Here is a 12,755-nt window from a genome sequence, read left to right as displayed (position 1 = left end):
ACTTTAAAAATTTTTTTGAATTTTTTCCAAAAAGTACATATAAAAACAAATTAAAAAAAAAAAGATCCCAAACGGTAAATTTTTGAAAAAGCTATAGCTTTCTAAAAACAAAAACGGTGTTTTTTTAAATTCATAACTTTTTTTGAGTTGGATGAAAAAATTCGAAAAACTTCTGAAAAACGTCTTTCGTAAGCTAGAAAAAGAAGAAAAACTTTCAGCAAATTCTAAAGGGGTCGGGTTCAAAATTGGTCGAAATGGGATGGAATACCTCATATATGTAAATAAGATGGTAAGCAGAGGTGTGCTGTAACGGAGGGTATGTCTGCATATATATTCAAACCCTGTTACATTCATGCAGTGACAGAGCAGGGAGGGGCTCCAAGGCCATGTCTTCAGTGATTATCTTTGTTAATAGCCATTAAGTAAGAATTCCCTCAGCTGCCAGTTAGATATATGTGCATGCGCCAAAATGATATCCCGAGTAGCGAAACGGTAGGAAATCAAACGAATCGATTTTATGCTTGTGGATACCTCACTACCTACAGGGTGAGCTTAGCAGGTTACATACCTGGGCGGAATCGGGTGGCCTTAATGCTAGCCAATACAGCTTCCGCTATAAATTATGACCATGTACCTGTGAGTCGAAATAGGCAACAAGCCAAACTGGAAATTCAATACTGAAAGGCAAGTAGATAAGGCGTACACCGCCTACTACTCGTGGAGGAGTATCTTTCAAGCAGAGCTACTAGGAATAGAGAAGTTACTAGAATATAATGGCGCCTAGTGCGCTACATTAATGTCTGTTCTGAGACCATATAAAATAACGATAACTTCAGCTACTTTCTATCAATGGCGACGATGTTGTTTCGAATATGACTGATCACACCTTACATAAATTATCGGTACCTTCGAGCTAACCGGTGCCGAAATTCAATAATTCATTAAGCTCCTCATGGAACTTGGGGGTGGGGAGGGAGGGATGGCGTGAAGGTTTAATGTGGCCATATAAATCGTTCCCGAGATTGTCGAGCTAGCACCTTAATGGTGCTGTGTTACCGGAGCGTACCGGATCTGTATCCGGCAAAGGACCATCACATTGATAACACTCCCCAAAACCTTCGGGGAGCAACCTTATCGCTACAACAACAACAACATCCTTAATGGCGTTGTTTTAGTTATAGCGTTATCTAAAATGATTGCGGAGGTTTATTCTTTGACTGCAAATTAGTTAGGGTACTTCGGTGAGTTACCTCAAGTCCCTTAGGAACATTCTTCGCCCTTAATTTATACGGGGCCAGATAACCTAAATGTAGAAGAATCTCCATATTAGGGAACCACACATCAAGATAGAATAGTCTATGAGCCCCTACCTACTAAGTTGGCGCTTAACAGTTTAAACGGTTATGGCCGTCCAACAAGGAGCGGCTGTCGCTTTTTCGTTGGGTTTACTGACGCCAAGTGGCCACACCAAAGGAACTTTAATCGTTCTTCACCTGGTCCTACCAGCTGAGTGCGGGCCGCCCTCTTTCTCTGCTTCCATAGGCGGGTTCCAATAAAAATACTTTCTTAGCCCGAGCATCATCTTTCATTCGCATAGCATGGCTTAGCCAGCGTAGCTGCTGTGTTTCAATTCGTTGGACTATGTTGATGTCTGCGTGATACTCGTATAGCGTAAATTATAAACCTTCTTCGGTGCTCGCCGTCACCAACGCGTAGAGGTCCGTAAATCTTTCGAAGAACTTTTCTCTCGAAGACTCCCAAAGCCATCCCCTCTGTTGTTGTCGTGGTCCATGCTTCTGCACCATATGGTAGGATGCGACGATAAATGGCTTGTAGAGCATGATTTTTGTTTGCCGGGAGAGGACTTTCCTTTTCAATTGCCTACCTAGTCCAAACTAGCAAGAGTGATTCTTCTGAGCCCATACACATCTCCATAACTTCGCAAAAACCTATAGCATTGTTTTGCTTTGAAAAGTGAAGGCAATTTCTTGTATAAAGGCAAAGTCTGTTATTTTATTCGCAAGCGTATAAGGCTGCATTCATATTCGAGCCTTAACGTTGACATAGATGCTCAGTAGATCAGCGTATTAAGTTGCTACCCAAATGATGAATGATGCACCTTGTTTATATGAAGGCTGTAATGCTGGCATAACTGTATCTCGAGACGATATCACTAGATCACAACTTTAACATTAAAAGTGTACCCTTTATGAAGCTCAACTCACAGTTAACAAGGAAGCTCAAACAGCCAAGCAGAGTCACCTTCGAAATCAGGAGTCTGAATACTGTTGCCTTAAACCTAAAAATTAGTTGTTAAAACGTTTTCTATAATGGGCAAAGCTTTGCATACTTTTGTAAGCACAGCTCGTAGTGGGAAAACGTCATACCGCACACCTACATAGATCAAACTGTGATCAACTCAAAACATTGCAATGTTGAAAAACTGAAACTCTCCCATATGCACCAATGCAATTTAAAATTTTTACACAGCCTTTCCTAGTTGATAAGATGAGGTATTTATAAATCATGTATACAATTCGGTGGGTTTTCAATTGGGAAGTCCAGAGATACTCATGGCCTCGAAATTTCAGATTTTTGAGTTAGCTCCCTATTGTTCTAGGTGTCCGATATAAAAGTCACTCTTTTTGATGCGGTATAACTAATCTCATATCTGCCTTTGTGCCGTTAGTAGCCACGAACATGTTTTGCTCATGCACCCCACCGGGTTAGGGGATTTAGAATATACCCGCGGTAGGTATGCCTGTCGTAAGAGGCGAATAAAATACCCTATTGATTCAAGGGGGTTGTGTAGCGCAACCCCTTCAAGGTATTGCCAGCGCAATATATAGCTTATCCAATCCAGTTGACAACCTCATCTACCCGTGGCGAATCCGGTTTCAATAACAGCCGAGGCTCTGGCGACCCCAAGTTCCTCATGAAAGTAGGGGGTGGGGAGGGCGGGATGGCCTAGAAGGTTTAATGTGGTCATATAAATCTTTGCCGAGATGGTCGGGCAAGTACCTTAACAGTGCTTTGTTGACGGAACGTACCGGATCTTTATCCGGTAAAGGACCATCAATATCGATAACACTCCCCAAAGCCTTCGGGGAATGTCTTTATCGCTAATACAACAACAACATGTTTTGCTCACGCTAGAAGTGTAAAGAGTTTCTATACATCTAATTGTGATCCCACTAAAATATTTTCTAGTTTCGTCTCTGCACTCATTCCAACGCAAAAACGCCTTACATCAAACACTGAGAAGTACGCAAAGACGAAAATCAGAAGGTGAAGGAGAGCTCAAAATTAAGCGCTCATACATATCTACATATGTATGTACCTAAATACATATGCCAAAGTCGCGCAGTAGCTATATATGTGCCTTGTCATGGGATGGGCTTGCAATGGATTTGTCAACTCATCAATTGTCGGCAACATTACTTACAAAATACAAATTTGATCGAATACAAGAGCAACAAACAAATTGCCATTCCATGTTGGCGTCAATTTTTATGCTGATGAATTGTAGTAGCAGCAGACATACGCCAGACAATTTTACTACATACCAGACAAAACGTATCAATTGGTTGAAAAAACTTTTCTTGTCGTCAACTCAAAATAGACAAAGGTGTGGTAGAAAAGTTTATTGTCGTCATAGCAAATGATTGTTGCGCATCGCCTTGACAATCGTCATTGCCATTGTCATCGTCAGAAAGACTATTTATATGCGCGTATCTTATATGCGTAGACGGTCGGTATCCGTCTTCTTTTCTCATCACTCTTTCGTATACCATCCTTAATAGCGGACAAAGAGTTGCAGAGCAATGAGTATTCATGTATAAACTGCGACTTGGCAACCGCAGCTTGATTTAAATGTTTGCTTTTCGACATTTTATTGGTGCTATGAGCTTTGAGGTTGGGTGAATGTCTACATTTTTTACCAAGATTTTGAGAATTCATTGTCAATCCACAATGTCTATCCTCACCGTTAGTGGTATTACTGCACACATGTCAACCCAAGTCGAGTAGAAGTGCGGGTCGACCGTGCCCTGCAGAAAACATGTTTGACAGTCACGTAAAGCGACAGTTTCGCACTACAAATCGCATGTAGAGCGGGACAATTGGTAGCCACACTCATTGTTTACTATATAGTTTGGCAGCTTAATTCGAGGTTATGTTGCGAATAGAGTGGAAGGCACTCGCAGGCCGTGAAAATAGGCACTCGAATGGAGTGGAATGAAGAACAGTAGGAAGACCAGAGTTGAACTTGATCAATAATTGCATCAATATTAAAGATAAATTTAGAAAAAAAATTTTAAATACTTGAGTATAAGCAAACATTTTCTTTCAATTACTGCAATTAAGGTGTCCTAGATGCTATATATTCCAAAATTATAACATTTTATGTCTGTTTAAAAATTTAACTTCAATTTCGCTAAGATTTCCGTAATGTGGCCATTAGTGATGTTTGTGTGTGTGTGCAAATTTTGAGCGATCAGCTGTTAGTTGCGCTACTTGGTAAAGTTTACAATGGCCACACTTGTACCAACAACGCTGAAGTCTGAGCTATATAGGTAGTTATTTGAATTAATTATTCAAAGACTGCAACTATTTCAGAAACACTCAAGACTTAAGGGCCGATTACTGGTAGTTAGCATAGACTTGACTTGACTTGGTGTAAACGTGGCAACTTAGCGATGATTATACTCCACTTAGCGCATACAATCTGGCATCATAATCAGCTTTGAAATAAATTTTTAAATAAATGCCAATTTGTATGACAAAATGTCAAAATGAAATGGAAGCAAAAAAATGGCATCTCAAAATGTAAACGTCACTTAGAACTTACATAGAAAATCAAAATTCAACATACTTCTAAGTCAAGTTAAGTGTTGCCAAGTTTTGAGTAATCAGTAACATGCAATGTTAATTCAACAGAACTGTAAGTGACAGTTCTCAAATCAAGTCAAGTCTATGCTAAATATGAGTAATGGGCCCTTTAATCAGTAAGACAACGTTCAAAAGGTCTGCGATAGGGGGCCATTCATAGTTCTGTTGATAGTTGGGAGCTAATGTACAGCTTACGCAGATGACGTTGCAATTGTCATAAGTGGAAAGTGCCTATCTACGATTACCTCTTTGATGGATCGGGTGCTTTGAGATATTCATACCTGGGCATCTAATGTCGTGTTGAAAGCCAACGCGAAGAAGATGGATATAGTATTGTTTACAAAGAGGTACAAGGTCCCAAATTGGGCCAGGCCTAAGTTAGGAGGGGTGACCATACAGGAGAAACCTTGCAAAAAATATCTCGGAATTATGCTAGATAGTAAGCTGTGATGGAAGCTCAACGTGGAGGAGAGTATGAAGAAGGCCTCAGTGCCACGTTATACATGTAAAAGAATGCTGGGGTGTACGTGGGGCTTATCGCCCTTCATTTCTCATTGGATTTTAGCAGCGATTGTAAACCCCATTCTATACTATGGAGTTCTTGTTTGGTGGAAAGCCACACAAAAAACAACCTACCCCAAAAAATTAGAGGGGGTATGCAGACTATCAATGCTTAGCTTTACGGGAGCCCTGAAAACAACCCCGAAGGCTGCACTGTATGCAATTCTGCACATTCCACCTGTAGACCTGGTAGCAAAGAACATAGCGTTAACAACTGCAACCAGGCTCGGTGCCCCGGGGCAGCTTGAGCGCCGACCATACGCCCATAGTAATATAACGTCATCAATCACAAGACGAACATACTACCTGATTCCCTATCTGCTCTTCAAGGGAGATCTTCAGGCCACAATAGAGGTGGATGGTTGGCACATGAGTGGTCAAATGGCGGACGAGGTGGATGTAGGAAGTGCTGGTTGGAGGAGGAAACGATCGAGCAAGTTCTGTGCTCGTGTCCTGCGCTTGCCAAGCTAAGACTCCAGCTATTAGCAGTGATACAGCTGTCAGATCTAGAAGCAGCAAGTAGTTTAAGTCCTATAAAGCTTCTAGTATTTTACAAGAGGACGGGGTTATTTTACAACATAGGTCCTGGTTTTTGATAGGATTTTTCAGTTTGGCCGTTAAAACAAACTTCTGGTAACACTACGGACTCATTCAGTCTATGTGAGGTCCGCATGGACCGGCCAGTTCATCCTAACCTACCATGGGAGCTAGTGCGCTTCGGTAAAAAATAATTACAGACGATAGGGAAGACGCTGTGCGATGGTAGCGTGCTCCGCCTACCACACCGTATGCCCTGAGTTCACACCCCGGGCAAAGCAACATCAAAATTTTAGAAATAAGGTTTTTCAATTAGAAGAAAATTCTTCTAAGCGGGGTCGCCCCTCGGCAGTGTTTGGCAAGCGCTACGGGCGTATTTCTGCCATAAAACCTCTCAGTGAAAACCCATCAGCCTTGCAGATGCCGTTCGGAGTCGGCATAAAACATGTATGTCCCGTCCGGCCGATTTGTTGGGAAAATCAAGAGGAGCACGTTGCAAATTGGAAGAGAAGCTCGGCCTTAGATCTCTTCGGGGGTTATCGCGCCTTACATTTATTTTTTTTTTTATAGAGAAGACGTTATCAATTTGACTGGGTTCGATCGCGCTGGTATCGGAAGAGATTTTGGGCCGAGCTTCTCTACCAATGTGCGTCGCGCTCCTTTTAATATGTCCTAGAAATTGGCGGGACGGGACCTACATATCTTACGCCGACTCCGAAGGGCATCTACATGAGAGAGGAAGGACTTAGCCCTAGGATCTTCGTTGTGGTAGATGGAGCATACTACCAACACCACACCAAGGCGGGCGCTGTTGTTGTTGTTCAGCCTTATAACAGTGAGTCTCTCACATCGACCTCAAATTTGTATACAATGAGGAAGATACGCCATTCTGGGAATCTAGGTTGTTACAGGTTGTTTAGAGAGCATGAAGATCCGTTTTGATACCACATAACATCACAAGTCAGCTATAGGTATTTTGGGAATCGATGCGTAGCAAATTTCGAATATAACCGGACAAAGTCAAGCATGTAGTTACTCGATTATCCAAGCTCATATTTCATGCAGCTGCAGCAGGAAGGTTCTCCAATATAATAGGACCTATTACATGGATTTCCAGTACCCGTAAAGGTCCCAATAACTAGTGATAGCTGAACGCTGTGAACCCAATAATTTCAGCCGGCCCTCTGCTATCCATTATCGGCTAAAAAGATCACGCTACCCTGCAATCGGTCGTGTATGCAAATCACTTTCAATGCTGACTTGAGACCCATCTGTATAGGATATTATCAGCGGAACTTCGAACTCCCTACGGCTATACACAAGCGGCTTAAGAGATCAGCGTGATAGTTACTGCTATAATCCGGTTCCCAGAAAATCCTAATCTCAATATCATTGGATGCCGTTATTTGAAAGGCATTCCCTTAACTTATAATAAGTCTGTAGTTATAGCTCTCCTGATGCTCGAAATCATAGACATCGATGAAATATGCTTTCGAGAAAAAGTTCTCCGGAAGCATCAACGAGTGAAAGTCTGAAGGCTTCGCCAGTTGAGCCAAGATATGGCTCAGAAAGTACTATTATCGACACCCATTTAAAGCAGCAAAAGTAGGGGAGACTCCCTGGTGGAGGAGACACATTGAAGAAGACGTGATCTCCCTTGATGATCTCTACTGATACCAGAATCCGCAAAGCAGGGATAGCCAACGGCTAAGGGGGCTTAGAATAGTCCCGTAGTTGGCATGTCTGTCGCAAGAGGCAACTAAAAATCAGGCCTAGAAAGTTCGACTTGATCATATCAAAAAAGTTCTGTACCGAAATTATGCGGTAATTCTACAACGACGAAGCGTGAGAAGACATATGAATTAACTGATCCGTTTTGTTTCCATATGCGCTGTTGGATCAAGATATTCGCGTGCAACGACCAAATGATTCCAAGCTTCTCAGATATACAGGCTGCACTAAAGGCCCTGGACTCATATTTCGACAGCAGAAAAGAGATCACTAAATGCCGTAGATCCCTCAAAGAAATGACCCAGCACTTCAATGTCAGTCTTATATGACTATCTGGACATAAACTATAAAGAAAACAAAAGTGCTACGGTCGGCTCTTTCCTTGTGCCAGGCTAGTAAGGCCTAGAATAATGTAAAAAGCATAAAAAAAAAATTAGAAAAGGGAAACTTGCTAAGAATTTAAATACTTCCTTGGTAAGGGTGATCCCTGCGCACTTTCCCATAGATTCAAATGGTGCTTGGTCGGTCATTGTATCCTACGACATTGTCCACCAAGTGGTTTGATCCACGGTAGCTGATAAGGCAAGGGATGGATTTTGTTTGAGGTATCACAATGGGCCCATCTGTGGCCAAAGTCACGAGATGTAAAATTCATAATTCTATGCAGTCCTTTCAACCCAACATAACCAGATAGATATCTTGGTTTATCTCAGACGATCGCGAAAGAGGTAAGATATTTGCAAACCTGCTTGAAACTGAGACAAATGAAAAAAACTATAGACATATTCAGACTATGCGAGATCTTTATTGATCGGCCAGATCAACCAAGAACCAACCTCCAACAAATAATATGAGACAAACAAAGCGTTCTTAGCTCTGTGCACCACATCACCAGCTGGTCTGAATTGAGAGATATTTTTTATCGTCGTTTAGAGAGCAAAAGGTAAATCTTCTTCTTAATATTCAGGCCATCTGGCCACAAATTGTAACCCAACAGTTTTTGTCTGAAAAAAGTTGTGCACTTTTGCAGCCGTTTAAGGTCCTGGAACAGGTGCAAAGATGATAGTATCACCCTATTTTTTGACCGTGAATCCATAGCAAATTGAGAAAATAATTACCAATATCTTTACAAAAATCCCTTACTTACCCCTGTTGTTGGTGTTCCATTATTGCCTGCTGCAGAGCGCGCTTTGCCACGTCCACGTTTCTCCGTACGAATCGGTTGTCCATCGGCACCATAGATGATCTGGAAAAAGTTGGAAAAAATATTGATTAACTGAATAAACAAAATTTGGAGATTACAACTTAAACATAAATATATATGTTTATAGACGTTTAAAAAATTTTTCTGTTTTTTAATTTTGTATCAATGAGATATTTTTTTTAAATCTTTGGTTTGTATCCTCTTTGCGTGAACACTGTTCATTCAACTCGTGGTCACTTCTAAATTATAGCAACACATGGTATTCACCACTGTCGGAAAGTGTTCTCTTCTCGCGCCTTCAACCAAACAACCCACCACAGCATAACTTGCTACCTACCTCAACTTAGCTACCACAGTTGTGAAACTTAACGACAAATTTTATGGATAGAAAGGTCGAAAACTTGGCTGTTATAGCAAGTAACTATTTAGCTATCCATGAAACACGCCTCTGTATTTTATAAAAACGCCATAATTTCGTTAAATATGTTATATTTGTTTGCGTTGGTTTCAAAGCTAAGCACAATTAATTCTCATCTGTTCACAAGACGAACAGACAACGGACACTACTTTATTTAAATGCGAGAACAGAATAGTAGGAGCATTAAGCAAAACAGCCAAAGTTGAACAAGGAAAAATCTGAGTGAGAATGTCGAACCAATATTCTGTTTTCCTTACTCAATAAACATTAAAATATTATGAAAAGAATATTCTGCTATGCATTTTGCATTTCTAAATTTCAGTAAAGTTAAGTTAAGCTGTTTTACCGAAAGTTTGCTGTCCAGGCCGGCCATCATTCCTACGGATAATCTTATTTTTTGATATGAAAGGTCAATTTGGCTATTATTACATAGCAAATCAAAATTTTTTAAATATTTTTTAAATTTGGAAATAGTAAAAGACTTCGTTTATTTGGGAACCAGCATCAACACTAGCAACAACATCAGCACTGAAATCCAACGAAGAATCAATCTTGCCAATAAATGCTACTTTGGACTAGGTAGGCAATTGAAAAGTAAAGTCCTCTCTCGGCGAACGAAAATCATACTCTACAAGTCACTTATCGTACCCGTCCTGCTATATGGGGCAGAAGCATGGACCATGACAACAGCAGATGAAGCGGCTTTGGGAGTGTTCGAGAGAAAAGTTCTTCGAAAGATTTATGGACCTCTACGCGTTGGCGATGGCGAGTACCGAAGAAGATTTAATGATGAGCTGTACGAGCTATAGGCAGACATCAACATAGTCCAGCGAATTAAAACGCAGCGGCTGCGCTGGCTAAGCCATGTTATGCGAAGGAAAGATGACGCTCCGGTCAAGAAAGTTTTTCTATCGGAACCTGCCTATGGAAGCAGAGGTAGAGGGCGGCCCCCACTCCGTTGGAAGGACCAGGTGGAAAACGATTTAAACTCCCTTGGTGTGACCAATTGGCGCCGGTTGGCAGAACGAAGGAGCGACTGGCGCGTCTTGTTAGACGGCCATAACCGTTTAGACGGTTAAGCGCCAATTAAGTAAGTAAGTAAGGTTTTTGCAAATTCAAGCAAGCAAGCGACTGAATTTGATTGCCTTGTATTTGGTACTTAAAATCCTAATGTTTAGACAAAAGCCTTGAAAATTTGTCTGATAATAGTATGCCTATTTTCGAAAATATCCAGCTTAAGCCTTATCGCCTTTTTGTTCCCCTGCATGTTAAGGGTACGTGGTAAGGCATATCTCTCTTAAGAGGCGGCTTAAATTCCGCTAACTTAGTCCAAGTCGGACCATATACTCAACTGGCAATATGTATCTGTGTATCTTTCTTGACCATAGAAGAATAAGATGGATGAGCTTCGCTATGACCATTGACCAGATCAGGCTTTACGTCAGAATGGTAAATTTTCTCTTCACTGTCCTTTAATTTATTTATTTATTTATTTATTTATTTATGTGTCTTTATTGCCCGTATTGCCATTAGAAGGATGGTACGGCTGTGTATTTGCTGTATGTCTATTTTGCTTTCGCTAGTTATGAAGCTTTGCATCAGAAGTGCAAGTCATGGCTTTATTACACCTCCCATCATAAGGAAAATGAGACGGCGGATATCTAAATGTACGTCTGTATCGGTGTCTCCAGAATTTGATATGAATTTGAAGTCAAGGCGTGATAAAAAAACATATCTAAATACCTTCAGAGCAGTTGAGTAGGCGGTGAAGATGTAGATAGAATCGTAAGTATATTGGTCACGTCCCTCGAGGTAAAAGCTGTTTTAGGTGCAGGGATAGAGGTAGTGGAAGAAGTAGATGTAGAATAGAATTTCTGCCCTGATTTTCAGTAGAGTAAGATGTAGAAGTACAAGGTATCGGTAGAGAAAAAGCTATACACTACTTACATAGCCCTAAAAACAACTAAATATTTTATGCGTGTTTCCAGGAATGGATAGTGGATAGTGCCGATCTTGATACTTGGGGATTCGCTTACATAACAGTGATGCCTAAAATTGAAGTGCAGACATCAGAGCAGCCTACATGCCCAATACTAATGAGAAGAAAAGCCGAAACAAGATTACTGGACCATTGAAAGAGAGGATCTGGATGGATGTATGGAAATCCCACGAATAACAGAGCAGAAGGTACTGGATGCAATACCTAGAGTTGCTGACTGAGTGCCAAATATTAGCCTTTAAACATCAGTATTTACGGATCTGTTCACCGTCTGTATCCAATAAGGCGTCTTCCTCTGCTCATAGAGTGGGTACCCGACCAGCCATTCTCACACAGGCCACTTTGCATATTGGATATGCCAAGCCTCCTGTTGTCATATAATCATTTTGTGTTTCAAAAATCAAGACCCACGGTAGATACAATAAAAAAACACTTCTCAATGTAGCCCGCGTAGCCATAAAAGGAAGCGCACTGATTACATTCTATATTATAAATGCTTTTAACATTGCGAACTGGATGCAGATAATGACAGCGCTATGAAACTTTGGCACACCTGCTTACCTGCGCAGAATAATTGGTAGCTATTTTAGCGACAGAGTACTCCTCTTTGATACGGACGAGGAATGAATGAACTACAACACCACCGGCGGAGTCTTTCAGGGATATGTTTTAGAGCCAACGCTATGGAATGGGATGTATGACTGTGTGCTACAAATCGACCCTCCCGGAGCCACACAAATTGTCGGCTATGTAGATGACACTATCGTCATAGCAGTGGTCAAGAACTTGGAACTGCTCCAAGCATTTTGTAATGGCACCGTAGAAAGAATATAGCAATGGCTGACGAATGTGGAGATGAGGATGGTTAGCAATGAAACAAACATTGTGTTTTGGTGAGCCCAAAGCGGAATGTGGATAAGTAAGTCCTAACCATCGGAGATGATCAAATAAATTCTAAGCTCTACTTGAAATATTTAGGAGTGAACATTGAAAAAAAAAACAAGTTTTTAATGGTCACTTCAGGGCAGTGGAACAGAAAGCTTCTATAGTTATTCGAGCTCTCGTGCGAATAATCCCTAGCACTGCCTGCCCAGGCGAAGCTACCCATCACTCACGGGCCAACATTACCACCTCGATAATATTATACGCAGCATGAGTTTGTATAAGCTTAACGCAGATATGACGACAGTGCAGGTAATAAAAACCTTAGGGTTTCACTGGCTAGGACATGCTATGCGAATGGACTTAGACACTCCGGCTGTGAAAGTATTTCAGTTGGAAGCAGAGGATGGAAGAGATCTCAACTGAGTTGGGAGATGCAGCTGGAGGAAGACTTGACTTCTCTTGGTGCTACTAATTATCAAAAAACAGGATTATGAGTTTGTTATGGATCTTATTTGACCCACCATAAAGTT

General features: G+C 41.1%; 1 protein-coding gene across 4 annotated transcripts in view; it reads right to left on the bottom strand.

Moving 5' to 3' along the window:
- The window catches only part of Tet (Ten-Eleven Translocation (TET) family protein), an 841,485-nt gene that overhangs the window by 627,121 nt on the left and 201,609 nt on the right, over window positions 1-12,755 (bottom strand). For all 4 annotated transcript variants that reach the window (XM_067789120.1, XM_067789122.1, XM_067789121.1 and 1 more), the window contains one exon: window positions 8,867-8,965. In XM_067789120.1, the coding sequence (XP_067645221.1) occupies window positions 8,867-8,965 (99 nt within the window). The remainder of the gene's footprint in view (window positions 1-8,866; window positions 8,966-12,755) is intronic.

Source organism: Eurosta solidaginis, chromosome 5 (genome assembly GCF_040869045.1).
Source record: "Eurosta solidaginis isolate ZX-2024a chromosome 5, ASM4086904v1, whole genome shotgun sequence".
Lineage (NCBI taxonomy): Eukaryota > Metazoa > Arthropoda > Insecta > Diptera > Tephritidae > Eurosta > Eurosta solidaginis.
This window is presented reverse-complemented; position numbering and strand designations above follow the sequence as displayed.